The sequence below is a fragment of the Peromyscus maniculatus genome, chromosome 21, assembly GCF_049852395.1.
Source record: "Peromyscus maniculatus bairdii isolate BWxNUB_F1_BW_parent chromosome 21, HU_Pman_BW_mat_3.1, whole genome shotgun sequence".
Lineage (NCBI taxonomy): Eukaryota > Metazoa > Chordata > Mammalia > Rodentia > Cricetidae > Peromyscus > Peromyscus maniculatus.
This window is the reverse complement of record NC_134872.1, coordinates 36,865,109-36,892,739: the sequence shown is the minus strand read 5'-3', so window position 1 is coordinate 36,892,739 and position 27,631 is coordinate 36,865,109. Positions and strand designations below refer to the sequence as shown.

At 41.4% G+C, this 27,631-nt stretch overlaps 1 protein-coding gene, 1 non-coding gene and 1 pseudogene across 2 annotated transcripts; 1 reads left to right on the top strand and 2 right to left on the bottom strand.

Moving 5' to 3' along the window:
• The first annotated feature begins 52 nt into the window (after positions 1–52).
• Positions 53–1,440, top strand: LOC121824789 (tumor susceptibility gene 101 protein pseudogene; annotated as a pseudogene).
• Rnf149 (ring finger protein 149) lies at positions 1,441–27,390 on the bottom strand. Its single transcript, XM_006980416.4, has 7 exons — positions 26,856–27,390; positions 15,973–16,223; positions 14,799–14,867; positions 11,368–11,450; positions 8,691–8,787; positions 5,405–5,600; positions 1,441–2,578 (listed from the first exon to the last, which is right to left on the bottom strand). The coding sequence occupies exons 1-7, from the start codon at positions 27,304–27,306 to the stop codon at positions 2,535–2,537; spliced, it is 1,191 nt and encodes a 396-aa protein (XP_006980478.3). The 5' UTR covers positions 27,307–27,390; the 3' UTR covers positions 1,441–2,534.
• Positions 23,530–23,659, bottom strand: LOC121824895 (small nucleolar RNA SNORA33). The gene has a single exon (XR_006066901.1). It is a non-coding gene; the product is annotated as a small nucleolar RNA SNORA33 (small nucleolar RNA).
• Positions 27,391–27,631: the final 241 nt, after the last annotated feature.

The window sequence follows — 27,631 nt, the reverse complement described above, 5'->3', positions numbered from 1 at the left end:
CAATTCTCTGAATGCTGATGCTCTGCCTGTGAAGATGGAGGTGTAGAGTGCCATGGTGCTGTCCCACGGCCAGCTGTAGGAGATGGTGTCCATATATAAAGAGACATATCTGTATGTGAAACTGTCGGTTATTACTCTATACAAAGATCCCAAAATTGTATTGGACTCATTTTTTAAATGGTGGCAGTTCCAGGGAACTAATGAACCTTACTAGAACAATTCCCGTTATTATGGAAGCAGTATGTATAATATTCCAATATACCTATGGTTGCTGGATACAGACACCATCCCATACCTACATGATTAGAAACACTTACAGTCAGACTTTTGAAGCTTCTTCAGGTCATGACTGCAGTGTTTAGAGAAGGATCTTTTCAGTGTTCTCCATCCTACCATTTCTACATCCTTTCACTGTACCTAAAAACAGGACCACCAAAGACCTACATGCCAGGCATGCCAGGTAGAATGTCTATACCCATTTGGATACCTCTCCCCCTAATCCCAGTGGTTACCCTAGCTGTCCTTACCCACCAGGTGGTCCATACCCTGCTAAATTCCTAGTATGCTTTCCAGGATCCTGTGGTCAGAGATGACGTAATCAGTAAGGACACTACTGGAGCATCTTTCAACAGTCAGTGACAAACTGAGATGGCAGGTGGAGGAAATGGATCACACCTAGGTAGGGCTCAATGCTTTGAAACAAAGACCACAAAAAGTCACTGGGAACTAGAAGAAATGGTCACCCATTTAGATTAAGAAATAGCTGAAGTTGATCAAAACAGAACTCGTGAAGAAAGATAATTAAATTTTGCTCTGGAGAAAATGGAAAATAATCTGAAAATGATATTGATGAAGTTATTCCTAAATCTGTATGCAGAGGAAATGCTATGAAGATACTTATCTTTTACTCGGTGCAAGCCTCGAAGTGGAGAGTAATAGATCTGGATATGTTCCTGACTCATGTTTGTCTCCTATCCTGTAAGTAATTCCAGCTGAGGGCATTAATGCAAAAGGCAAGAAAGACTGGATCAGTGAGTGACCTCTACTGACTTGTGGTGTCAGCCAGAAACACTTCTTAAACATCTTTTCTTGGGCTGGAGAGATGGTTCAGTGGTCAGAGAACTCAGGTTCAATACCCAGTACCCACAAGGCGGCTCACGACCTTCTGTAATTCCAGTTTCATCAGATCCGATGCCCTCTTCTGGCCTCTTTTGGTATTGGGTATGCAGACGGTGCACAGACACACATACAGGGAAAGTACCCTTACACACAAAATAAACTTACTCAGTTTATCACTGAAGTGTAAAGTATTTTGAATCAATATATTTTTCTGTATCCTTTGGGTAAAGACTGGCTTTTATTAGTACACTTTTTATCCTCTGTAAACATTTTGTGCTGAATGTTGGGACTGATTATGCTAAATAAAATTGGTTACATAAATTTTTTTGTCATTAAGCATTTATTTTTGTCTACAAAGTAGACATACAACACAAGTTTGGGATCAACAAAGGACTCCTACTCTTATTAAAGTATTTGACCACTCTAAAGAACTCAGACAACAACCTTCAAAGGCTTTATCTGTGGGAACATCAAGCAGAGGAAAGACGAATAAAGGTCACAGTATTGAACTGTCTTAAAATCTCATTAGGAAAATGTTATTTTAGTCTAACAACAAAAATCAAAAATTTTAATTTAAATTATTCTAACTGTAAAGATTAGGTTCACTGAAATATACTAATCATTTAAAAATATCACAGTATGCTTACTTGATTTTCTTAATGAATCAATATTTTAATACTTTTAATGTGCAATATGGCATTCCTGCCATTTTTTTTGTGTGTGGAAAAACACAGATAATTTTTTTCTTCTTCCAAGTGTCAAAAGAAAATAGGCAATAAAGATAAAAATGCAAATCATAAAATCAACTAGTGTTCTTTTCACAATTCCAAACAAGAAAAGGGTATGCTTGGTTTTGAAGTCTCTATGGACAACATAGTGCAAGACAGTTAGTTGATTTCTCTTTCCCCTCGGTCCCTTCTTTTTGGCTTGAACTCAAAATCCTCTTGCCTCAGCCTCCTGAGTGCTGGGTTTACAGGCGTGCACCACTGTACTGCCCATGGCAAGAGTTCTCAGTTTACCAGTTCTAAAGAGTCTGCTTCCGGGAATGTCCATTTGATCAATTACTAAATTCTATTACACAATTCTACTTTAACTTAGAAACAGAATTTTGTTTAACAGTACCACAGAAGCTAGTCTAGTACTCAGAAATATCACCACCCCCACATCTGTGACAGTCGGACACAACACAATTTATGATATACATCATACTTTAGTAGATAAATAGATGAAGGCTAATTAAAAGTCCTCTTAGGAATAAAATATCTCAGCCCTTTGTATCAAATCTGAATCTGAAAGGTAAAGTAAAATAATATCCACTGTTTTCAAGTATACAAACTATGCCCTAGAGTAAAAAATTAAATGTCCTGTAGTTCAAGCCAAGGCTCTGTCGGTGAGGCTGTCAGGGAGGCTGTGTGCTAGCAGACGGCTCCTTCATGCTGAAGGTCATTCCTGCAGGCTCCTACAACAAAGCATCAGAAGCCACCCTATGTCAGTAGGTCTGTCCAACCTCAGTTACACATATGGAGATAATACTTTAAAAAACAAATTATAGAAACATTTAAATAAAACTTACATGTAAAAATGACAACCCATTTCAAAGAACGCCAGTAAGAGAAATATCCTTCCTTCAGTGTGGTAAACAGGCTTTCTAGTGTTTCCTGAGCCAACAATCACCTAGCGAGTACCTTTGAAGGACCTCTTTCTTTACACATCTCACAAGTGGGGCCATGTTCTTGAGAAAAGGAATTTAGTTTTCTTTCTGGATTCTGAAGTCAGTGGCCCAAATCATAGTAGTATGAACTCTGTCTCAACAGGATTCCTAAAAGCAAAATTCCTTACTATGCCAAATATACTGCTTTGTAACGTGGTCAGTTCAGTGTTGGCCAGAGAAATGGTGCGACCAAGCCCCAGCTATAATTATGGTCCTGTGAAATCCACTCCCTAGTGCTCCCCACTCTCCAAAGCATTCCTTTTCCTCTCTCCTCTAGCACTGGTTTAGAACTTAAGATATCGGAGCTTGGAAAATAGTTCAGCTCCTAAGTGCTTACTACCTAAGTCCAATCCCTAGAAGAGTCATAAAAAAAAGTTGCACGTAGTAGTGTGTGCTTGTAATCCCAGCACTAGAAAAAGTAGAGGGGGATGATGGATTCCTGAGGCTCTCCAGTCAGCCAGCCTAGCTTAGCAGGCAAGTCCCAGGCCAGTGGGAGACCTTGTCTCAAAAAGGAAGTGGATAATGCCCTGAAGAATGATACCTGAGGGTGACCTCTGGCCTGCACAACAGTGTGCACAACTGCACTTTCACCTGCACACACATGTGCAGTCCACCCTCCCAATACACATATATCCGCACACAATAAAACATGCATGTCTGGTGCCTGTAGAGGCCAAACAGGGTATGGGATTTCCAGGAACTGGAGTTACAGATGGTTGTGAGCCATCATGTGAGTGCTGGTAATGGATTTCAGGTCTTCTGGAAGAGCAGCCAGTGCTCTTAACTATGGAGCCACCACTACACCCTCTTTTGTTTGGAGACAGGGTCTCACAGAGTCCTAGCTGGCCTGGAACTCCCTATATAGACCAGGCTGGCCTCACACTCACAAAGATCCACATGCCTCTGCCTCTCAAGTGCTGGGAATAAAGACATCACACCATTATCACACCAGGCTCAAAATAATTTCATAATTAATCTTTAAAGAATGCAGAGGGGCCAGTAAGATGGTTCAGAGGTACTTTCTGCCAAGCCTGACAACCTGAGTTTGATCCCCGAGACCCATGGTAGGAGGAGAGAACTGACTACTCAAAAGTTATCCTCTGACTTCTATACTTGAGTAATAGCACACCTGGGTACCCCAATAAATCAATGAATAAATTAATTAAAAGGGTGTAAAAATGGGGATGTAGCTCAGTTGGTAGAGTGCTTGCTTAGCATGCACACAACCCTGGGTTTGCTCCCAAGCACTGCATAAAATCATGGTGGTAACGCATGCCTATAATCTTAGCATTTGGGAGGTGGTGGTCAGATAAATCAGAAGTTCAAAGTCATCCTCAGCTATCTAGAGAGTTTGAGGCTACCCTGGTCTACATAAGATGCTGTTTCAAAAAAGAATTTGAAGAAAAAAAAAAAACCCCACAAATATTAGCAAAATACAAGTCATAATTCTATAGCCAACCCCAAGAAGAAAGATTTTCCTATTTAGCATGTCATAAAAGGCCTAAGGAGATGCTAGAAGACAAAAAAATTATAAAGAAACTGAAAGATACAGAAATTAGGCACTGGAAGATGGCTGAGTGCCAGAGTTTGTGCTCAGTATTCCCCAAACCCCGAGTTCCATCCCTAACACTAAGAAGAAATAAAGAAACTGAGGGAGAAGATAACAATATAATAATATATGACAGAGGTTGTATATTTTCATAATTAAATTCTAAAAAGTTGTAAGAAAGGGCTAAGCCCAAAGCTGCAGGTTTGAGTGACACCATGCAATACAAAAAAAGCTTCTTTTCTAACGAGTCCGTGGTGTTTGAATGAGAATGCCGCATAGGAGCATACATCTGAACACCTGGTCCCCAGCTGGTGGAGCTGTCTGTCTGGGAGGCAACAGTGGTCTAGCCTTGTTGGAGGTGGTCTCTGGGGGTGGGGCTTTGAGGTTTGAAACCTCCACACCAAGCCCATTTTTTTTCCCTCTCTGCCTTGAACTTGTGGATGAGATGCGAGCTCTCAGCCACTGCTCCAGTGCATGCCTGCCTGCTGCCATGCTCCCCACCATCATGGTCATGGAGTCTAACCTTCAGCAAGAGTGAACCCCAATAAACATTTTAGTTGCCTTGGTCATGGTGTTCTGTCATGGCATTAGAAAAGTAACTATGACAGAGCTTGAACTAAGAAGTAGTATGAAAAAATTAGGTGGGTTGAGAAGCAGAGGCAAGAAGACTATGAGCTGTGCTAACTATACCATAGAATGAGAGCACAGAAAACCAAACCAAACACAAAAAAGTAGAGATGAATTGAGCAATTAATTCAGAAGAAAAACTTAAATACAAGATAGTCTTTTATACACACACACACACAAATTTATCTAGCAATGATACAGAAAGAACATTATACATTATAAGAACAGCTTACCAAACATTTACATATTTCTCTGTTCTTGAGAATGTATTTATCAAAAGGTTAAAATGGTATCTCTAAGTGTGGGACTGTAGTTTTCATTTATGCTTTTATATTTTTCTCTTTTCCATTCTACTCCACCACTGGTAACATCATGGTGTTACAACTGCAGCCACATACCTAGCAATGCGGTGTCTTCCCCGGCATCTTCTTTAAAGCAGGGGCGGTGTGGCCCAGACTCACTTGAGGAAGATGATGGAAGGTTGCTTTCAGCACTCCTGTCCTCATCGTGGGATGTCACACTCAGATTCCCAACAGAAACACTTCCCGGAGCAGCTTCTGGAATGGGTAACTCCTGTGGATCCTCAGGGTCCCCCTTGAGAGGTAGACAAAAGGCAATGGCTTTCTCAGTGACATGAGCACACTGTGGGGTCATGTGCTAGTAAGTTAACACGAGACATCCTTGACTCTCAGGTTATCTGGTGGGAAGCACACCACCTCCTCAGCCAGTGTCATGATAAAAGGGTTACTTAGCAATAGGCAGCTTGCTAAGACGTACCAAGCTTGGTTGTTTTCCTCTAAAGATAGTCAGTCTCATGCAAGTTGTGTCCCACCTTTTAAACTATTTAGTCACAAAGTGGCTCTTTCCTGAAAGCGTCTTCTTGTAGAGTGTGAACTTGTGCAGCCTCACTGCTGTTCCCTCAGGAGGCAGCCAGGTGCCCTAATGACAGCCCCCAGACTCAGCACAGCCCTGGGGTGTCAGAGACAGACAGCTTCTGAACAGCTAAAGGCTTCATATTTTTGTTTTAAAATCAGCCCTGACTTCTTCCTTATATATAGTTTCTCAGCTTTGCTATATCTCCAACTTCCCTCCCTCCCCTCTTTGTTGCTTTGAAGGAAGATAATGAAAGGAGGGCCAGAGACTCCTTTAGCACCACTACATTAAGCCTCAACATGAGTGGGTGGGTGTTTCAGACATTCTTCTTGGTTAATCAAAGAGCTAAAGCTGCACGTGGGCAGATGAAACTGCTGGAAAGTGAATGACAGCTGGCAGGCTTGTGAGCAGGGGAGTCACAGGCACTCGACCTCCGTGGGTTCTCAGACATCTTTTGTCTGCTCTATGTGCATTTTAAAGCCACCCCCTCCTCCCTCATCAGTAACTTGGCATCCTAGACACTCAAACCGCTCTTTCACGACACCAACTCATAACACATCAAGCAAACATTCCTGTTGTTGTAATGTCACAATGCCAACTCCTGTTCAGCCCCATCCCAACTGGTTTCTCTAAATACCTGCCAAACTCAACTCTTCACAAATCTCTAACCTGATAGTTCATATCCCTGTGCACATACCAGCCACCTATTAGACACTGAGGTGACAGTCAAAGCCCCCATCAGTCCCACTAAAATATACTCTCTCCATCTTTCCACATCTAACAGGCAGTATAAGATCTTTCTTTTCTGATCCAGACGGCATTTACCATGTTCCCTGTATCTCTGGATATGTACTGGCTCCATTTGGCCTGAAAGAGAAATTCTCAAGAGTCTTTATCTAGCAAAGGAGCTGTACCTTATTTATCTCTGAGCCAAGTTCAGCTTAACATCTTAGACAGCATTGTTTGCCCAATGAATGTGGTGGACACAGCTTCAAACCAAAGGACTGCCTTTAAAGGCTGTGTAAAGGGTCACTGGGACTCGAGTGGTTATAAGGGAACAGAAACCTCTAAAAATTGAAACATCAAAGACACACAAATCCTTAGCTTTGAAGTTACAATAACTTTCCATCCTTCACAAAGTAAGTCATACACTCTGGTTCTCTATAGTCTAGCTTCCTGAAATAAACACTCCAAGAAAATAATCCAACTTCATATAAAATGAAAACTGATTTCTAATACATGAGTATATGTGGACTTACAATTTCTAAACAAAATGTATGAGGGTGCAAGTCTTTGGCTTAGCTAAGAACAGAAATCAGTCTCACATAAACGTCAAGAGATGAAAAGCTGGTTCACTCAAAAAGACAACAACTTAGCACAAGCTTTGGAGTACACCTAAGGGAGTTCAAGACTTTTTTCAAGAAAACAATCCATCAAGTTCTGTGTTTTCTCTTTTAAGATTCTGAACCATCAGGCTCAGCTTCTTGCTGAACTGTGGTTTCTATAATAGAGAGCACAAACCAAACTCATTAGGGAGGAATGCTATCCCAGGCCAAAGGGATTGAAGGAAGTTTAGGTATTCTGTAAGAAAGACACATTTCAGGACAAAGCAGGGTAAGGCACAGCTGGGTACCAACCTTTTCTCCCTGAGGAACTATCATAAGGGCATCCTGGACCACTATGTGAAACACTCTACAGGGCATGTCAGCAGCAAGAGATCTCTTAGTATCTGCTGAAGACATACCAAGCTAGAAGATGATGTCACACCTGCAGCCTATGAAGCCAGTCTTGTTCCATGGGCAGTTTGTTAGTGACACCATTAAAGTTGCATAAATGTTCATCCAGTTTATGTGCTGTGGGGAACTGAATCTGAGGCTTCAATGCAAGGTATGTAAGCACTCTGAGCTACATTTCTAATCACTTCAAATATTTATCTAAAATACTTTAATCAGTAGTATTTTGAGTCATAATAGATCATATGGAGATCTAAAAAACAACAACAAAAATACCCAAAAAACTTAAAAAGAGCTCTCCCATATCTTTTCTAAGTAGGGAAGAAATAACTTATGTTTGAAAGCCAGTTCCTTACCAATTAGCTGTGAGACCTTATATGAAAAGTCAGCGACTCTAAGCTTAAGTTTCTAATTAATAGAGTAGGGATAATAAGAGTGCTTCATATAGAGACTGTGAAGATAAAATGTAATCATGTGTTTAAGGCTTGGAGCAAGCATGTGGCTAGCTATTGTTATAATCTCTTTCAATTTACCCTTGTATCTCCAGGAAGATCCTTGTCCATCACAAAATAAGGGGCAAAACTTAATGTAGAACAAGTTTATCCTGTACCAATGAACTGTGAAACCCAGCAACAGTGAAAACAGATGTCAAAAACTGTTGGGTATAGTATGTGTAAAATGTGTCTCTCAAGGAAGAAAATGTAGAATGCTCTTCTGTTTCATACATTCTATGTATTGGTTTACATAAACCAAACATACACATGCATGTGCACACACACACGCATACATGTATACACGTGTACACACACACACACAATACTATAGTATACAGAACTATACTGCTCTAAGTAGTTAAAAACTGGGGACACATGCTAGCATCTTTTTCTGTCAAACTCAGTTCACTGATTTTAGTGGGTTACTCTATAAATTCATTTTTAGTACAGAAAACTTCTTTAGATAACAGCAAGCATATCAGAAGGAGCATTCTGTCTGTTCCTCTTGTCTCTAGTCATAATAAAAGTGAGATACTCAGGAAGAACTGGGGCAGAGATTGAATATAAACAAAAACGTAACAAACCCAATATCCCAGGGCTTTGATGACATCAAGTTTACACATTGGACACGTTCGGTGATCCAAAAGCCATGGGTCAATGCATATTCTATGAAAAATATGCCTAAAAAAATTAAGTATGTATTAATGTCTTAAAATAAATGCTTCCGTATCTTATAAAGGAAATAATGCATTTTACCAACATATCTCTCTATTAAAAGTTAGACAACAGTACACTAACATTATAGTCTAATCACTTTTCTATTTTCTACTTAAATAGATTTTGGACTTTGTGGGGCGTTTACCCACCACCCCCACAGCTTCCCAGAGTTTTCTTGAGTGCGAGCAGCAGGAAATATTAGATAGAAGGATTTATAGTGGAGAATCTTGCGGAGATAAACAGATAGAAAATAAAGGATAGCCTCGAGAGGGCCTGGAACCTATTCCAACGGGCCCCGACTGTCTCTGGTCCAGGGTTTTTATAGAGACGCCAAGGGGTGGAGCAAAAGACCTCCTCCCCCAGCACAGCCAAGTGCAGACCATCTCAGACACCTGCACTCAGGCCCGTGGTCCTGATCATCCTCTATTTGGACCTGCTGGGTAAAGCCACGAGGAACCCCAGAACGGGCTCCCACAGGACTTAATAGTGAAATGTTTTTAAAAAGTGAAAGCTTCTCTTCATTCCACAAAATAGGATGGATCAATTTCTACCACATACCAGGTTATAAATTTTTTTGTGTGTACTATTTTATTTTTTTTGAGATAGACTCTTGCTATGTCATTCAAGCTAGCCTAGAATGTGCTATGCAGTCCAGGATTACCTTGGATTTAGAATCCTTGTACCTCTGCCTCCCAAATACTAGGATTACAGTTATGTGCTACAGTGCCCAAGCATGTTTATGTGTCTTAGTAGGACACTTATAAACCACTTAGGCTAGTAAAGCCCATAAATAAGCTCTTACTACTAACTAATAAACTAATCCTAAACTGAGCATATCTTCAAGTCTATAAATGACTCAAGTGGAAATACGTGACAATGCCGACGAGCGGCACGAAGAAGTTGTTTCCTCTTGTGTACCTTTATGAACCCTTCTTTAATAAACATCTGTTGCTACCAGGAAGACACATACACGTTCCTTTCTTGTTGGTTTATCTTAGTTTCCTGCCCTTCCCATATTATGTGTGAAGTTAATTAGAGGCTTTGAAGCCAGACAGATTAGGCTCAAGCAGTAGCTGTGACTAAAAAGCATGACCACAAGGAGCTCTGTCTCCCCTAATCTCTGCACCTACACCATGAGCTCTTTGCAGTGTCTACAACAAGTATATACTTAGCAACTGTTCATTATTATTACTCTTTTTTTTTCTTTCTTTCTTTTCTTTTCTTTTTTTTTTTTTTTTTTTTTTTGGAGACAGGGTTTCTCTGTGTAGCCCTGGCTGTCTTGGAACTTGCTTTGTAGACCAGGCTGGGCCTCAAGCCTACAGAGATCCAACTGCCTCTGCCTCTATTATTAGTCTTTTGAAGACTTTTTCTATTAAACAAAAGCTGCAGTGCCACTAAAATTAGCAATTCTTAATTATGTATCAGTCTAGTCCAGCTTATCATTCAACCTCAAATTAATACTGACTGACCCAGAAGAATTTTTCAAAAAACAAGAAACTTCTAGTTTTGTTGGGGGATGTTTAACATATTGCTCAGGAGAATAAACGACCAAAATAAAAATCCCAATAATGTGCACACCACAGCATATCTGCAGAGGTCAAGTACAAGCCGAGTGCAGTCATCAGCACATACCTACTGCCTCTCCTGAGCACCATGCTGAAAGGGGAAAGACCTGCTCTAAACCCAGCCTAAAACTGGACTTTCAATGCTTTTCTGCAGAACACGACCATCACATACTGACCTCAATTCATTAAGTATCTACTGTGCTGACCTTAGGTAAATGCTGACAGATTTTAGCCAGTTCACTTTTCTCAGTGAACTCTTATTATTTTGATACTCATTTTTTTTATTTCCTCAACAGAGGTATCAAGAACTTAATCTACAAAAAAGTACTATATACATAGTAAAGTATTTTGTAAAAAAAAAAAAAAAAAAAAAAGCAAATACAATAACTTGTAACTTGATTCTAAATTATGTCAAGTATAATTGAAATTTATCAGACTTGGAAAAATCTAATTTTCACACATACAACAAACTCTTCTGCTGATTAGCAGTTCTTTAAAAAAGTCAATTACAGTAGCAGGTTGTTAAAAAAGAAATGGCAACTTCCCAGGGTTAAAACTGCACCTGTGCTACTGAACCTGAGTAAAGGGAGGAATACTCATTTTTCACAGCTTCAAAAGGAACCCACACTCAGGGGATAAATAATAGCAAACCACTGTCTGCTTTCAGGTCACTGAAGGCCCTGGGTCCTTCATCTTTCCTCCTTTAATCAAGCATGTGTTCTGCTTCACTAGGTGTCTAATGGAGTCTAAACAAGCCCTGGGAAGACTGAAAGCCAATCTAAAACAAAGACATAATGGATTTTAGTGTTCACCTAGAAGTCTCTCAAGCAGAGTAATTTTAAGGAGTCTTGAAGACAATATGAAAGATGAGCTAATCAAAGATCACAAGATCTTCCTATCAGAAAAAGCATGGAACTCTTTTGTCAGAAAACTGAAACAAGTCATTTTTAGTATCTTAGTAGGAAAAACTTATTCATACTTGCATGGCAGGATTCTGATAACATCCTTTACTTTAAAGTTTTCAATACACACTGCACAATTCTCAGCATCAATATCAATTCCCTGCAAAGAGAGAGTTACACACACACATTACACATATAATAAGAAGTTAGAAAAAAAAGAAAATTGACTAAAACAATGGATTCTACTCTATGCTGGAACAACCTGATCTAAAAACACAGATAATCATACTTGGCATTTACTTCGTAGTAATATATAACTATATATATAGAAGTATATAACTTCAAGCAGTTATATAAAGAATCTAAATGAAAAGAAAAAAAATTCATTGTCTGCCTAGTCAAACATTAGCAGTGTTTTAAATAGTATGTTAGTATTTGAAGAAATACAGACAATTGAGGGCTATAGAAATGCAAATCATACACACATTTTTTGAGACAAGGTCTCTCTCTCTCTCTTTTTTTAAAGATTTATTTATTTTTTATGTATACAATGTTCTGTCTGCCTGTATGCCTGCATGCAAGAAGAGGGTGCCAGATCTCATTACAGATGGTTGTGAGCTACCATGTGGCTGCTGGGAATTGAACTCAGGACCTCTGGAAGAACAGTCAGTGCTCTTAACCTCTGAGCCATCTCTCTCCAGCCCGAGACAAGGTCTCTTGTTTTCAGGTTGGCCTCAGGTTCACTGTATAGCCAATAGTGACCTTGATTTCTGATGCCCCTGCCTTCATCTTCCAAAAGTACAGATTATAGTAGTGAACCACCAGGCCAAGTTTGTATGGAGCTGGAGATCAAACTCAGGACTTCATCAATGCCAGGAAACACTCTACGAAGTTAGCTGCACTCCAGTCTGGCTTGCTATTATGGTTAAACAAAATATTTTCAAGTATAATACTTGAATATTCAAAGACATTATTTATCTTCTAGAATTATTTAAAAGAAATTTGTATCTCTCTTAAAGAACAGTTACAACTTGAAGAAAGTACAAATGGCTACATATCTGAAATTTTACTTCATTAGTGTTAACCCCTCCATTATAACAAGTCGCCACTTTTGCCTAACAAATGAATAAATGTATAAAAAACAAAAATTGTTGGTTGTAGGGTGGGAGAGTTGGCAATATTTCTCCATCAAGAATCTATAGGCCATGGACTCTTTCTGTGAGTTAGTTGGGGTCAGTGTAGCCAGGAAAAGCTGAGATTCTGAGGCAGGGATTTAGGAACTCAAGCAGTATTTGCTTCTGAGGCTGCAATTTTGGCAGCTTCACATTATGAAAAACAGCCACACTATCCTTGAGTTGTTATTTAAACATACCCTTAGCCAGGTGTAGTAATTAACAAGGAAGCAGTAAAAACCTGATTTAGTATGTACATAGCGTTATCAAAGACTATTAAAATGAACTTTAACAGCCTTTTTAAATTTTATGTTGTGGTATTTTATAAAAAGATTTTTTTACTATTTTTATATAAGTAGTGTCCTTGTATGAGTTTATGTACACCATGTGCATGCGTAAAGCCTCAGAGGCCAGAAGCACTGGATCACACCATGTACGTATGAAGCCTCAGAGGCCAAAAGCACTGGATGCCCTGGAACTGCAGTTACAGGTAGTTATGGGCTGACATGGGTGCTGGAAACCAAAGCCAGGTTCTCCGCAAGACAAGTTAACTCTCTTGACTACTGAGCCATCTCTCCAGCCCCTTAAATTCTATGTTGTAACAAAATAATTTCACTTATATTTCATGTTGTGCAGGAAACCATTTTAAAATTCTTTAATAATTTACAAGCTTATACATTATTATAAATAAATCCACAAGAAAAGAAAAATTAAAAAATATAATCACTTGTCTCCAGAATTGGATAAGATGCAGACTGCAAAAATTCATTTTCCTGTGGAAGTTCACAATGTAAAAATGCTTCCATATCCAGGTACACACTTCACAAACCATTTAGAGACCTTTTAAAAAATTATTATGACAATTTTAAAACAAGTTCCTAGTATCATACTTTAACAAATGCTGGGTATAGGAAGAGAATAGTATCAATTTACTTGTATTCTCAAGGGCTTGGTTCAGTAACTGATACATGTGAATCTGTCTTCTCACATGTAAGCAATGAAATTTTTTGCTAAGGAGGGGAAAAAAAAAACATGCAGCAGGTACAGTAGAATTTTAAGTTTGTACAAAGTCCTGATTTCCTTCCTGAAAAGGAATTGAAGAATACATTTTTAGAAATCAATTCTCTAGATTAGCATCTAATTTATAAATCAGAAGAATTTCCTATTAATATCCATGAAAAACTCTACACATACTCTGTATGCCTAGTTATTAAATGGAAAGTCTCCTGGTGATTTGCGGGATAAGAAATCAGTACTTTGCACCAACTATTAAAATTCCACTATACTACAGTGTAAAAGTTATTGGGGGAAGGACTGACCCACCCATACAATCCTGAGCATATCTTAATCCTAAATATACCACAGAAGCCATTGATAACAGATTTCAATTTTTAAAACTCAAAAGGTCTATAATTTAATGTCTTTTAAGAAAAGTCCTTTAAGTAGGGCAGAGGAAGAGATGTAAGTAGTTTCTTATAGTCTTTCTTTCGTGAAGGGAAGGGAAGAATGGAAGGTGAAACAGATTGAGTCTCAAAGCTTAATGAGATAAAATCAGCATCCAAGGAACTGCTTCAGCCCACAGCTATAAGGCAACATGTCACTGCAGAGGATGGCCCACTATAAGACCAAATGTTACACATTAGCAAAGTTCCCTTCTAAGGGTGTATCCTTGAGGAGTCAGTGCCTCTGGAGTAAGGTTTTGTTTGCACTGTTCCCTAAATGCTTTAAATCTCTGACTGAGCATGTCAGAAAGGTTCCCTTTTAAAAGTATAGTTTAAAAAATATGCTTTCTCTCCTCTACAAATGTTCAGTATTCTCCCTGTAACCGAGGGGCTTTGAGAGAATGTGAACATAGTCTCAGATTCAACAGAATGAATTCATAGCATCCCAGGTCCATAGTTTTAAGTGCACAGCATCTTTATCGTCATTTACTTTGGCCCAATGGAACTTTCAGTGACAGGAATATTGGCACATTGTTGTCACTGAGTACATACAATGTAGGAACTATCTTTAAATTCAATGTAATTCATTTAATCTTTTTGGGAGGTCAGGTGCTGGGGTCAATTCAGGACTCTACTCTTGAGCCACAGACCTGGATGGTAATTGTAATTCATTTACATTTAAACAGCCATGTGACTAATGACTGCTATAAACGGCCTCTTCATTCATTCCATCTCTGCCAGCCTTTCTTTAAACTATTAGAACAGACATATGAAGGCTTAACAAAGCTCACATGCTTGTTACTGCTCAACAGTGGACTGGAAAGAAAAGACTTCCCAAACACATAAACATCCTCCTGTCTGGACCCAAACAAAGCATAATCGAAGTATTATTACCTTCTCTCCATGCTTTACAGTATGTAGTGGAAGCTGGCCAATAACTTTCTTAGTTTCCTTTCTATGATTCTTGGGGAGAAAAACAGTATTATTAAAATAGTCTTTAAAAAATAACCCGTAAAGTACAATGTAAACAAAACAAAAAAGTTTTCATTAGTAAAACAAAGTTAAATGATTACTATGAAAATAACTTAGAAAAAAACTTTTAATATATAAAAGAATCATATAACTTATAAGCTACTTGGTAAGCTTTTTTTTTCTCTCTCTCTTTCTTTCAAGTCCCGATTGGCCTTAAGATCACAGCACCCTTCTGCCTCCGTTTTCCGAATACCAAGGTTATAGGCACGAGCTGCCATGCCCAGCTAAGACTGTATCTGTGTACTTTCTTGCTTATTTGCAATGAAGTCTAGGGCCTCACACATGCTAAACAAGTACCCTACACCACAGGGCTGCATCCCCAGCCCAGGAATAGTTGCTTTGAATTCTGTATCTGAGAAAGAACACACACACACCCCCACCACCACCACTTCTGTGATGTTGGAATGGAACTCAGAAACTCCTAGCACTCTAAACATGTGCTGACACTTGGCCACACTTTCAACTTCCAGAAAACAATTCCTACACTTAAACACTGGCAAGAAAATGAAGCCCAGGAAGAAGGTACCAATTCACTCTCCATCAATAGTCCCTAAGAGAAGAGCCCTGTCTAGTTATCAGACCAGGAAGTCTCTACTGTGCATTAGGACTGAGTATGCCACTGGAAGCCTCCGGCTCTCCTCTCTGCTCAAGAAAGGGCTTGCCTTCAGACAAACAGCTCATCAGCTACTATAGTGCAGACAGAGCAGGCCGTTCCTCTTTGCTCCTCAACCTTATGCCAGACTAGAGAACAGGGTTACATATGCTCTTTCTGTCACATGCCCTTCTGCTAGTCCTCTGACCACAAGAAGACAAAGAGGGTACAGGTACCTGCAGGAACCAAATGTACAAAAAGTAACCTAGACTTAAAAATACATTCCAATTAAAAAATTCATCAAAGTGAGGAATACTCAAATGAGCAAACTGAAATTAGTGCGATTAAATGTAACTTCAAGTAGTACATTAGAATGTATTTATGAGCTATTATTTAAAATGAACCAAACTGTATAAATTAAAATGAATAGTTATCCATAACTACCTGGCTTCCAAACTGTGAGCCAGTATATAGGAAACGCTGTATATAATAGAATATCAGCCATGCTAATGAGATAATCATCATCGTGATGAAGGCAATGGCCACAAACACCACAGACTGACCACTGATGAATTCTTGCATATGACGGGTACCAATTGTTATGCTCATTTTTACTGGAATTCCTTTTTGCACCAGATCAAAAATTTCTCGTCCTTTTGGGTAGCTAATCATAATGACGACTGTCTTTCCTGTCCCTGCACAAAAGAACAAAGAAATGAACAAAGACAAAAGTTAGATAAAATTAAGAGTATGTTCATCAATACATCAAATACATTTGAAAACTTCAATAAAAATGAGTAATATTCAGTAAAACATCAATTGCCAAAACTGGTTCCAAAAGAGAAAACAGGCTGACTGAAATTAGGAAAATCACTATGAACTATTCTCTGAAAAGCTAGGACACCATTTAGATTCACAAATGAATCATTAGACCTTTAAGAAGCACAAAATACTAATGGTATTGAAACTGTTCCATAGCTAATTAAAAGGCTACTTACACTTTTTTCTAAGCCAGGCATGGTGGTGAAAGCCTTTAACCCAGAGGCGGAGATAGTCGACTTCAGTTTAAAGATAAGCCTGGATTATACAGTAAGTGAAGGCCAGCCTGGCTGGACAGTGAGACTGTAGTGTGCCTCTGCCCTCCCCAAACAACCACCCCAAGAGCTGCAGATGTGGCTCAATGGCAGAGCACCTGCCTTGCATGTACAAGGCCCTGTGTTCAAATTCCAGCACTACAAAAAGGTATTAAAAAACCAAACATGGTAATAAAAAGCAAAAGAATCATACAGGTTAATTTCACTTATGAATATGAATGTTCCAGGGCAGCCAAGGGCTACACAGAGAAAGCCTGTCTCAAAAAACCAGGAAAAAAAAATCATTAGGGAATATGAGAACTCTATTGTGATCACTACCATTTTTTAATTTTTTTTATTTTGTGGTTGCTGTATTAGGCATGAGGCTCTTTTTAATGTTGAATATTTTCCTTTTCTTTTTTAAGACAGTGTCTCATAGCAGATCTTAAATTCCTCCTGCCTCTGCCTTCTGAGTACTTAAATATGCACTACCATGTCTGGCAAGAATTTAAAAAGCTTCCTTTCAGAAAACCCATGAATTTTTTCACTACCCCCTTCCCAAAGTTTCAAGCACAGAAACCAAAATAAGGTGGCATTAATTGAAAACTGTTACTGTCCTACTTACCACTGTCCTTGCTTTAAAAGTTTAGAGCTGGGGAAATGGGTTAGCAGTGAGTGCACACCTACTAGGCCCAAGGCTGATTTCTATCTCCAGGACCAGGAAAAAAGTTTAACATCCAGTTATCAATGCCAAATCAGTATACTGAATTTTCTCCTTCAGTTAGTTTTCAACCAAGTTGAAGTTAAACCAATCTAAGTGAAAAAGGATAAACAAGACTAACGTTTAAGGGGCTGGGAAACAGCTTAATGATACAATGTGTGCTTAGCATAGGAGAGGCAGGATTTAAACCCAACTACCTTCTCTAAAAATGTGTTTATTGCACGCAATATGAATGACATGGACTAATGCCTGAGACCCCAGTTTCAGTCCCCAGTAACAAAGAGAGGTGGGAAGCAGGCATGAAGAACTGGCTGCAAGACAGATCTAGAGATCCATCAGGTCTTCAAAGATACTAGGTGCCTTCTGTTTTAAAGAGCCCTGCCAAGTCTGAGATCATTTGGAGGTACCACTTTCAAGTGGTACAGAAAAATCGTTTCTTCCACATGAGAACAAGTTTTGCAGTAAAGTGTCTCAAAAATCAGTTCTTTCTCTAGCTCTAGCCTCAGTTTAACATTTTAAACAATACACCTTGAGGGCTGGTTGAGACGACTCAGCAGAAAAGAACACTTCCCGCTTTTGTAGTACTTTCAGTTACTGTAACTGTGTTCAAGGGGCTCTGATGCCCTCTGGCCCCTGTGGGCAATTGCTCACATATGGTGCAAAAAATTCATGACACCACAAATACATAAACATAAAAATAATATTTTTTTTTAAAATCACAACTTTCTTGGGAAAAGCCAGGAGCCTACTGCTACTACCACAGTGAAATGTGGCACAGTGATGGCATATGTAAATAAGGGCAATTGTTTGGTGGCCCCCCTTTTCCAACAAGTCTGTTCCTTATGCCTCTTTCCTTCCTTCCTTCCTTCCTTCCTTCCTTCCTTCCTTCCTTCCTTCCTTCCTTCCTTCCTTCCTTCCTTCCTCCCTCCCTCCCTCCCTCCCTCCCTCCCTCCCTCCCTCCCTCCCTCCCTTCCTTCCTTTTGGTTTTTTCGAGACAGGGTTTCTCTGTGTAGCTTTGCGCCTTTCCTGGAGCTCACTTGGTAGGCCAGGCTGGCCTCGAACTCACAGAGATCCGCCTGGCTCTGCCTCCCGAGTGCTGGGATTAAAGGCGTACGCCACCACCGCCCGGCCTTATGCCCCTTCTTGATTTGTCATTTTCCCCTAAGTACCTTCTATCACAATCTAAATGTCCATCAAAGTAACAGGGCTCTAACATTAGAGTATATGCACAGGGTCCAACAGTAGCTCTGTTAGCATGGTCTGCACTCAAGAGAAAGGAGCAGCAGGTAAAGTGTGGACAGCATGCTATCCTTAGACATCTCCAGGGAGTTATCTGACTGGCTCGAAGATGAGCCAGTAGCTTCTGGATGGATAGAGTGGGAGTCATCTCACTTTGCAGAGCAGAAGGTATAAGCAGAAATTCTGCACCACACAAGTCCTATGATAGATAGTATAATGTGTTAGGCCTCAAAGAAACCCGGGAAAACGGGCAGAGGTGACTACTGAACACATCAGAGCGGACCCTGGCCACCAGTCTCTCCCTACTCACAAGCACCTGCTACAGAGTCACAGAGGTTGGCGTATCTCACCTCCTACCCAAACCTCTCCAGCACCTGAATTTGCTTCCCTTTCCCCAACTTCTCTTTTCCTGTATTTTGGCTATGTGTCCTCTTTGGTGCTCTTGGACGCCTGGCTCTCTCCGGGCCTCTCGGCTTCTGGTCCCTCTCGTCTTCTCTCCTCCTCCTCCCTTGCTCTCCCCATTTTCTCCTCTCATAGCCCAGTTTAGTCTGGACCCTTCCAGATGCCTCTGGCTGGGTCCTCTCTCATATCTACAATAAATCTGCTCCTCAACCATACCTTGGAGCATCATGTTCTCATTTTGTTCATTCATCTGGTGAGAACAAAACATAGACTATTTTATCTTGGTGAGACACACAGGAACTTTGTTTCTGAAGTGCCAGGAGGGCACCCTTCTAAGGTGGCTTCTGTCTGCAAGATGATACTGGAACCAGTTTGAGGCTAACTAGAGGAAACTATGGTTTTACAGCATGTTCATTAATGACCCTGCTGTCACTGGGAAATACACTGAGAGGCAGGTATTGACTATCTTTAGGAAAATAGTCAGCAGTCCAGAAACATAGACAGCAACAACTATGACATGGCTATAACCCATGTACCATGACAAGGTACAAGCTAAAAGCCTTTTTAATTAAAAAAAGAAAGAAAGAAAGAAAGAAAGAAAGAAAGAAAGAAAGAAAGAAAGAAAGAAAGAAAGAAAGAAAGAAAGAAAGAAAGAAAGAAAGAAAGAAAGAAAGAAGAGAAAAAGAAACTTGCAGAACATTTCAAATAGAAACAATGGTATAATTCTGCCATCGTGGTTAAAAGCTTTCATACAGAACCCCAAATGGCTTCTATACTACCAGTTGATAACAATTTCTGGTGCCAATTTTTGTGACAATGAGAGGCGGGGTGTGTGGGGAAACCCTCCATTACAGAACATACCACTTAAAGCAGAAAGCTGCCATATTGTCATTCTACAGCTGTGGACTCAGAAATCTTCAGGGAGTTGTTCAATGTTACACACCACCTGGAAATGCTGGTTCTCAGGGTCTGAAAGTTATGTCCAAGGCAGTATTCATTTCTTGAACCTTCTCCACAGGGTGTGTGGCTGCAGAGCCAGACCTGGGCTCAAATCTCATTTTGTTCACTGCCGAGGAGACCTGTATATTCCTGGACAAACTGCTCTCTGAAAATGATTCTTCTTCCTTTTTTTTTTTTTCTGTCATTGTTAATTAGTTTAAGAATGATTCTTCTTTGGGCTGCCACTTATTTAATAAGCAAGTAGAATAAAGAACTAGAGTTATGAGGGATAATCTTCTTTGGAGTAGAGGGAAATCTTTCCCTGAGAGGCACATTTACACTTTATCTTCAAGAATAGAAAAAGTTTAACAAACCAAAGGAAAGGAATTTTTCTAGGTCATAAAATGATCATAGAATCATATATGAGGGACTAGAAATATGGCTCAGTGGTTAAGAACACTGTGTCTTGTTCAAGAGGACCCAGATTTAAATCTCAGCACCCACATGAAGCTTGCAACTGTCTATATAACTCCAGTTTAAGGAGATGCAATGTCCTCTTCTAATCTCTGTGGGTACTGATGCACAACATGCATGATGCACAAATAATAGCACGCAGATAAGAAACTCAGAAGAAACTAAACCTTTTAAATATTTATATTCGAGAAGGGGATGAGTCCAGTTTGGCTAGTTATTAAAAACTGGCCTTTTGTTGAACGAAGAGGAAAATGAAAAATTAGGCAAAATGAGAAAAGCGCACACGTAGCTTAATGAGTGAGAAAGAAATCATAGTATTTCTTAAAAAGCTGTAGCCTATAGAGGCAGTGTGCTGGACTGGGGATAGTTCGTTATTCAACAGTTTGATCAGCAAGACTGCTTCCAAGACCTATTTTAAATTGACAAAACTCAGTGATGACTTTTTTTACCCTGTGACTTATTCACTTTTCACAGCTACTCAGGAGGCTAGGACAGAGGAGTTCCTAAGGCCAGCCTGATCAATATGCCAAGAACAAGTCTCAGAGCTGGGGCAGGCAGATGAACAAGCAGCAAGGCAGATGGGTGAAAATGTACTAGCTCTGAAGCAAGTTTGTGCACAAGCTAAGGGATGCCGAGCACATCTATCACATTCCCCCCAGACTTTATTACCTGTCAAATCACTGGCTCTCTGGTCCAATCCACAAGAGCTAATTTGCTCAAGTAATTTTGTACAATTGTGTGTACACTGGCAGAGAGAGAAAGATCTCAGCTAAACAGGTGAATTTCTTCACAGGAGACATAGAGACTTGAAACATAAGAAATAAGCTGTGGAATTCTTTTTCTTCCCCAGGGCTTAGTGTTGCTATCATTCTTGCTTGATTAAAAAGGTCATCTTGCCCAATCTCACCCACAAAGTAATCTCTACACCTTCCCATTAGCCAGGAAGCTCCCTAAGGGCAGTTTCTGTTTTATTTTTATCTTACACTGAGCACAATGTCATTGTATACAGCAGCATCATAAACCTCTTTGTTGAGTAGCAGATACAGAATAGTATTTTTAGCAGGCCAAATTACCAGTAACAGAATTTCAAATGTTCCTATGCCAAAAATAAAATGGTTTCCATTTCCTTCTCAATTTTTTGGGGCTCCTCTTGCTACCTTGGCAAAAGCTAAACAGAGTTGTAAAGGATTAGCACTTAAAGAGTAACTTCAAAACTTAGTATCAAGACTTATGAATGTAATGTACCATTTCTCCTCCCAAGGAAACTAAAGTCTACTTCAGTATTGTCTTGAAGGAGATAAGAACTACTGAAATATTTAAAGTAGTAGATTGAATTTCTGGTGGAGAAAACAGTAGTAGAAACTCCCAAACTTTCAGGTTTTCTTTTTTAGAAATAAACTGACACATTCTGGCCACTTATATTCCTCTGGAGAATCCTCAACAAACCAAGATTTAGTGCAAACTCAGTTTAAGTTCTACAGCGACTCTTGCTCTACTTGTAGTTATCTATTTTATTGAATTGTGTGCTGTACACACACACACACACACACACACACACACACACACACACACACACACACACACACACAACTGAGGTGCCCAAGGAGGCCAGAAGAAGGAATCAGATTCTCTGGAGCTGGAATTAAGGCACTGAGGAGTCGTCTAGCGTGGGTGCTGGGAACTGAATTGGGGGGCCTCTGCAAAAGCAATACTCACTTTTAACCACGGAGCCATCTTTCCAGCCTCAGAGAGGCCTCCTTTCACACATCTTGTCTGATTTCTTCACAGGTCGCTTCTCATTAGATTAGACAAGTACTACCTGTTCAGTTGATCAGGTTTTTGTGGCATGGACCATGGATGGCCCGTGGAAGGTTTCTTCATGAATGAATGGATTGGAAAAACTAGCTTATCTTCCAGGACTACAACTGAAATTACCTAGTAAGGAGAATTACAGTAGAGGAAATAATCTGGAATGTCTTGTTATACAAAATAGAAATGTTTGGATGGTTGGCTAGGGTGAATGAGGACAACACAATTCACAATTGGGCACTATATAATTATAAATATTTTTGTATGATTGATTTAGTCAAAAATATTGGGGTTGGGGGAGACCTGGAGTGATGATGGCTCAGCTGTTAGGAGAACTTGCTGCTCTTTAGCAGAGGACCCGGTGATTCCCGGGACCCCCATAAGGACTTAAAACCACTGTAACTCCAGCTCCAGCGCCCTCATCCAGCCTCCATAGGCACCAGCCATGCATGTGGTACACTTCCATACACGCAGACAAAACACTCATACACATAAAAATAAACCAATACAATTGGCCAGTATGATAATTCATGCCTATAACCCCAGCACTTGGAGAGCCAAAATTAGAAGATCATGAGTTAAGGACCAGCATGAGCTACTTAGCAAGACCCCGTCACAAGTAAACATACAAACACAAAACAACACAAACTCCACCACCACTACCCTCTCCCCCGAAAACGGATTTGTTGAAACTACTACTGAACACTTACTGAGAACTCCTGCAGCTTTTCCGTGTTAGTTCACTTCAGACCTTTCAGCCTTTTGCAACATTACTCCTGCTACATGGAAGTCCTATAGCCCACCTACCACATACATAACTCCCTAATGTCCTGAACCTGCCCATCAAGTCAGTCTTTCCGGGGAACTGTCCTAGTTGGCCCCATCCTCTATGAGGCTATTAGGGTGCCACTTCTGGCTCCTTAGAGCACCAAGATACATTTTAAATTCAAATTAAAGTTGTAGATCAGTTGAGAGCACAGTTTTACAGATAATCAATAACTGACTATGCATAAAAGACCATTTAACATGCACTGCCGGTACAAAATGAATACCTAATATATAGCTTCTCTAAAGTTGGGTATTTCTTTTCATTTTTTCCAAGACTAGGTTCTTAGAACTAGTCACAGTGAAATTTTAATTAAAAGTCTTAATGGATCCCATCATTACAATATTGTGGCCATTTTAGGAATCTTTTTTGTTGTTGTTTGTTTGTTTTTTGGTTTTTCAAGACAGGGTTTTTCTGTGTAGTTTTGGTGCCTGTCCTAGATCTCCCTCTGTAGACCATGCTGACCTCGAACTCACAGAGATCTGCCTGGCTCTGCCTCACGAGTGTTGGGATTAAAGGCTTGTGCCCATTTTCATGTATCTTAAAAGACTTGAATTATCTTTAAAGTTTGTAATGTAGCATCACCACTGCAAGCTTTTTCTAAATGTCTGCAGAAACATTCAGGTAAACAGATTAATTGGCTGGCTAAGTGGGGTATTTCTTCTCTATCTCTGAAATCCTCCTTGTTTTATTTCAATTTGATCCCTTTTCCTGCCCTTTGCCAATTGTTTCGCACTTAGTAAGTAACATTTAAGGATGTAAAATGCTGTTCTTAAAAGGCTGTGCCAAAATTTCAGCTAGAGGTGCATGTTACTTAAGCTACAATATCTACAGTAAGGTCAACACCAAGACCTTAACGATTTGACTGTTATCTATTTTTACCTATCTTGGTCAAGATAATTTCTACAACCTTCAGCATCCTTTAGGCTTTCTAAGCATAGCCTGGAAAGTTATGCTTATCACTACTGACAGACCATAAACCCTCCATAGGCAGCCATTCATCTTAGGCATTTCCAACTCCAATTGAGTACAATACTTGGTCCAAAGCAGCTGGCAAACTTAAGTCTGCTAAAAACAGAATATTAGCACAGCTCTAAGTCCTTACTGCTGTTCTGAGAGAGTGTGATCTTAAGGCAATGATTCTTTTTTTTTTTTTTTTGGTTTTTCGAGACAGGGTTTCTCTGTGTAGCTTTGCGCCTTTCCTGGAGCTCACTTGGTAGTCCAGGCTGGCCTCGAACTCACAGAGATCCGCCTGGCTCTGCCTCCCAAGTGCTGGGATTAAAGGCGTGCGCCACCACGCCCGGCAAGGCAATGATTCTTTTAAAATCCTCAGTTTCAGTAATGATTAAATTTTAAGTTATCTAAAGCCAGATTCCAGTGAGAGGAAAAATAGGTTTTAGAAAAACTGGGGAGCAATTCTCCCCACAACTTAGGAAGATGATCAGTATTCAGTTTCTGAAGCACACTTCTACCTGTTTATAGAAATCTACTGTTACACATCAGCACTAAGAAAAGTGGAATCAGTGGATTTTCCTGGCTTCAGCTACATTCTGACTAAACAGAGGAAACCAACCTAAGTGTACACAGCCTCAGTGGTTCTAAATAAATATTCAGCTCAAGTTTAAATATCGTCTGTCAAAGTTGGCTTCTCCCATCTTCTTTTTGTTTGTTTTTTGAGACAGGGTTTCTCTGTGTAGACCCAGATGTCTTGGAACTCCCTCCATAGATCAGGCTGGCCTCCAACTCAGAGACCTGCTTGCCTCTGCCTCCAGAGTGCTGGGATTAAAGATGTGTGTCACCACCGCCCAACCCCATCTTCTTAACTCTATTCTCAAAGTGCTGCCACTGCCATCCCTGGTACTCACATGGGCTCCATTCTGTGAGTCAACCTTTCTACCTCTGCAGTCTCTACAGCCCAAGGGTCTACATTTGTTTCCAGCTTTCCCTCCTTGTTAACTACACTACTACAATTCATATTCCTTTAGGTCAGTGGTTCAACTGTGCAGAAGGCATCTAGAATGTGGGAAGACAGGAATGCAGCTAGATATCCTATAGGTCACCAAGCAATCTGGACTTGTATTAAAATGCTTTTGAGTATGTTTCCTTACTCGACAGAGGAGTAAGGGATCTACCTCAAAGGGCCCTCAGGAAGATTCAGTCACTCACTGCATCACATTTTTCAAAAGGTGCTAATCCTCCCTTTAAAAAAATCATAATTATTATCATGCTCGGAAGGCTTAGAAAGGAGGCAGATAATGAGAACAGAAGTGTCCTTCCACCAATGATTCTAATTAACATCGCTGAGGTGTTTTTCTGAGTCCAGAAAAATTATATGTCAACAATATAAACAAGAAAGGTTGCTGAGCCATGGTTAGAACAAGTGTTGTCTGCTTGGGAGGATGCTAATGTCATTATCAAAAAATGCAGTAGGGTAGAGTTAGAAAATTGTAGGGTGATGAGCCTGCCATTTGAAAGAAAAAGTCTACATTAAGATGTGTAGGCATCCAAAAATGCACACACATCATGGAATCAGGTCCAGCACAGACCTCTTTTCACTGACAGAATTGAACTTGGGAACGCTGTATGTGGGCTACATCTGTAATGCTAGGATCTTTCCTGAGTCTTCTGGAAACAGGGCGTGTGTGTACAATGAGAATTAGGCCAATTTGTAATCACTAGACTAACTGCGGCTGACCCAACACCACCACCACTGGGACATCTGTACTCTTTCTCACCCACCACTGTCTGCAGCCAACCAAACTTTGTGTTCTCAAAGACCCAACTTCTTCGGGGTTTCTCCATTCTAGCCGATTACTTCCATGAAATTTCAAAGCCTCCTTACCTCCTCGTACTCCACCCTACCATGCTCCTACGGTCTGAACCCATTTCTCTGCTAACCCGGAGTCAACTTTCCTGAAAAAGAGTTGATCTGCATGTACGTGGAGGTCACTTCCTTGCCATCAAATGGCCATCATTCCCAACCTATAAAAATGGCCAAATCCAATGTCATTTTTCTGTCTTTATACATTCTGTGTTGCATTCATGCCAAAACAGGACAACAAATACAGTACAGGAAAGGGATGTCTGACTTAGTAGCAGCAGAAACAAAAACGGTAATCACCGGAAATGCAGAATGAGTCAACTGTGTGATGCCTTAAAGCTAATGTGATCTTAGTAGCACAATAGAAATACGATCAAATTCTGGGTCCCCCGGAGAGAACTCTGTCCCATGGATGGCATTTTGCAAACTCATCCTTGTCTTTAGTGCATGCAACCTGCTGTCCCTGGAATGGTGTGTTTGGGACCGGCCTCCTGACTGAGAGAGCAAGGTCTTTCCTTCAATGAATACAGTAAAAAGATTTCATCTGAACTCCGAACCGACCAAATACAATGAGCGAGTGTGATCGCCCTACATGTGTCGCCCGAGACAAGCAGGTGTCGTGCTTGCTACTAGGTTTTCCGATTCAGGGTTTTGAAACATTCAGATAACGCCTCGTCAAAAGTGAAGAAACCAGAGCGCCGCCAAGCCATCACGCTAGGTTGGTGAATGGACAATGCGACCCTCCACTCCCACACACTCACCACGCAACCAACTTTGGGGAAAAACGGTGACTCGACCTTAAGTGACCCCATGATCAGGAATCTGGAGTCTTTTTTTTTTTTCTTTTTGCAAGTGGTGGGAGCTTCCTCCTGCGGAGTTTCTTCGCTACTCCCCTGCCTTCTCACCCGCCCGAGGAGAAGCTTCCCATCCAGTGCGGGCTCGCACTTCCCTCTCCACACCCCCGGGGAAACCACCAGGCTCGCCCCTGCACCACCCCCGCTAACCCCCCGGGGGCCGGCTCACCCGCGTGCGACATGGGCTCGGTGGCGTTCCCGTGGCGCTCCAGGTTGTACACCACCACCGCCGAGGCGTTCTTCCGCGCCGCCGCCAGCACCTTGTCCTTGAAGGTGCAGCGGCCGCGCGCCACCAGCGCGACCCAGGGCGCCGCGCCCAGGCTGCCGGGCGCCACGAAGCGCGTGTCGGGCGCGCAGCCCTCCTCGTCCCCCTCGGCGCGCGGGACGCCCACCAGGCCCTGCTTGTTCTCCCGGGGCGAGCTATCGCCGAAGCGGCCGCTCTCGGACTCGCTCCACACCGTCATGTTCGACTGCGGGTCCACGTACTCGATGCTCACCACGGCCGAGTACCACTCGAGCGCCCCGCCGCCCACCCCGGGGGCGCACAAGGCCAGCGCCAGCAGCGTGAGCGTGTCCCGGGCTCCCACGCCAGCCGTGGGCCGCCGCCGTCGCGCCGCCATGGCCGCCCGGCCGGGCTGCGGAGGGAGAGAGCGAGCGGGCGAGCGAGCGAGCGAGCGCCGGGCGACCCTGCTCGCTCCAGGCCGGCGCGCAGCTCTGAGGAGGCGGCCGCCGCTCGCGAGAGATACACCGCCGATCGCGGCGGGGGCGGGCCCGCGGCGCACGCGCACCTGGAGGGGCGGGAGCGCGAGGGCGTGGCGACGGAAGGGGGTGGGGCCCTGCCCGCGGCCCGAAGGTGTGCGCAGGCGCGAGGGTCGGTGCCTCGGGGGGGCTGTGGGCGGCCAGATGCGAATGCGTCTTGTGCAACCGGACGTCTACAGTCCCCAA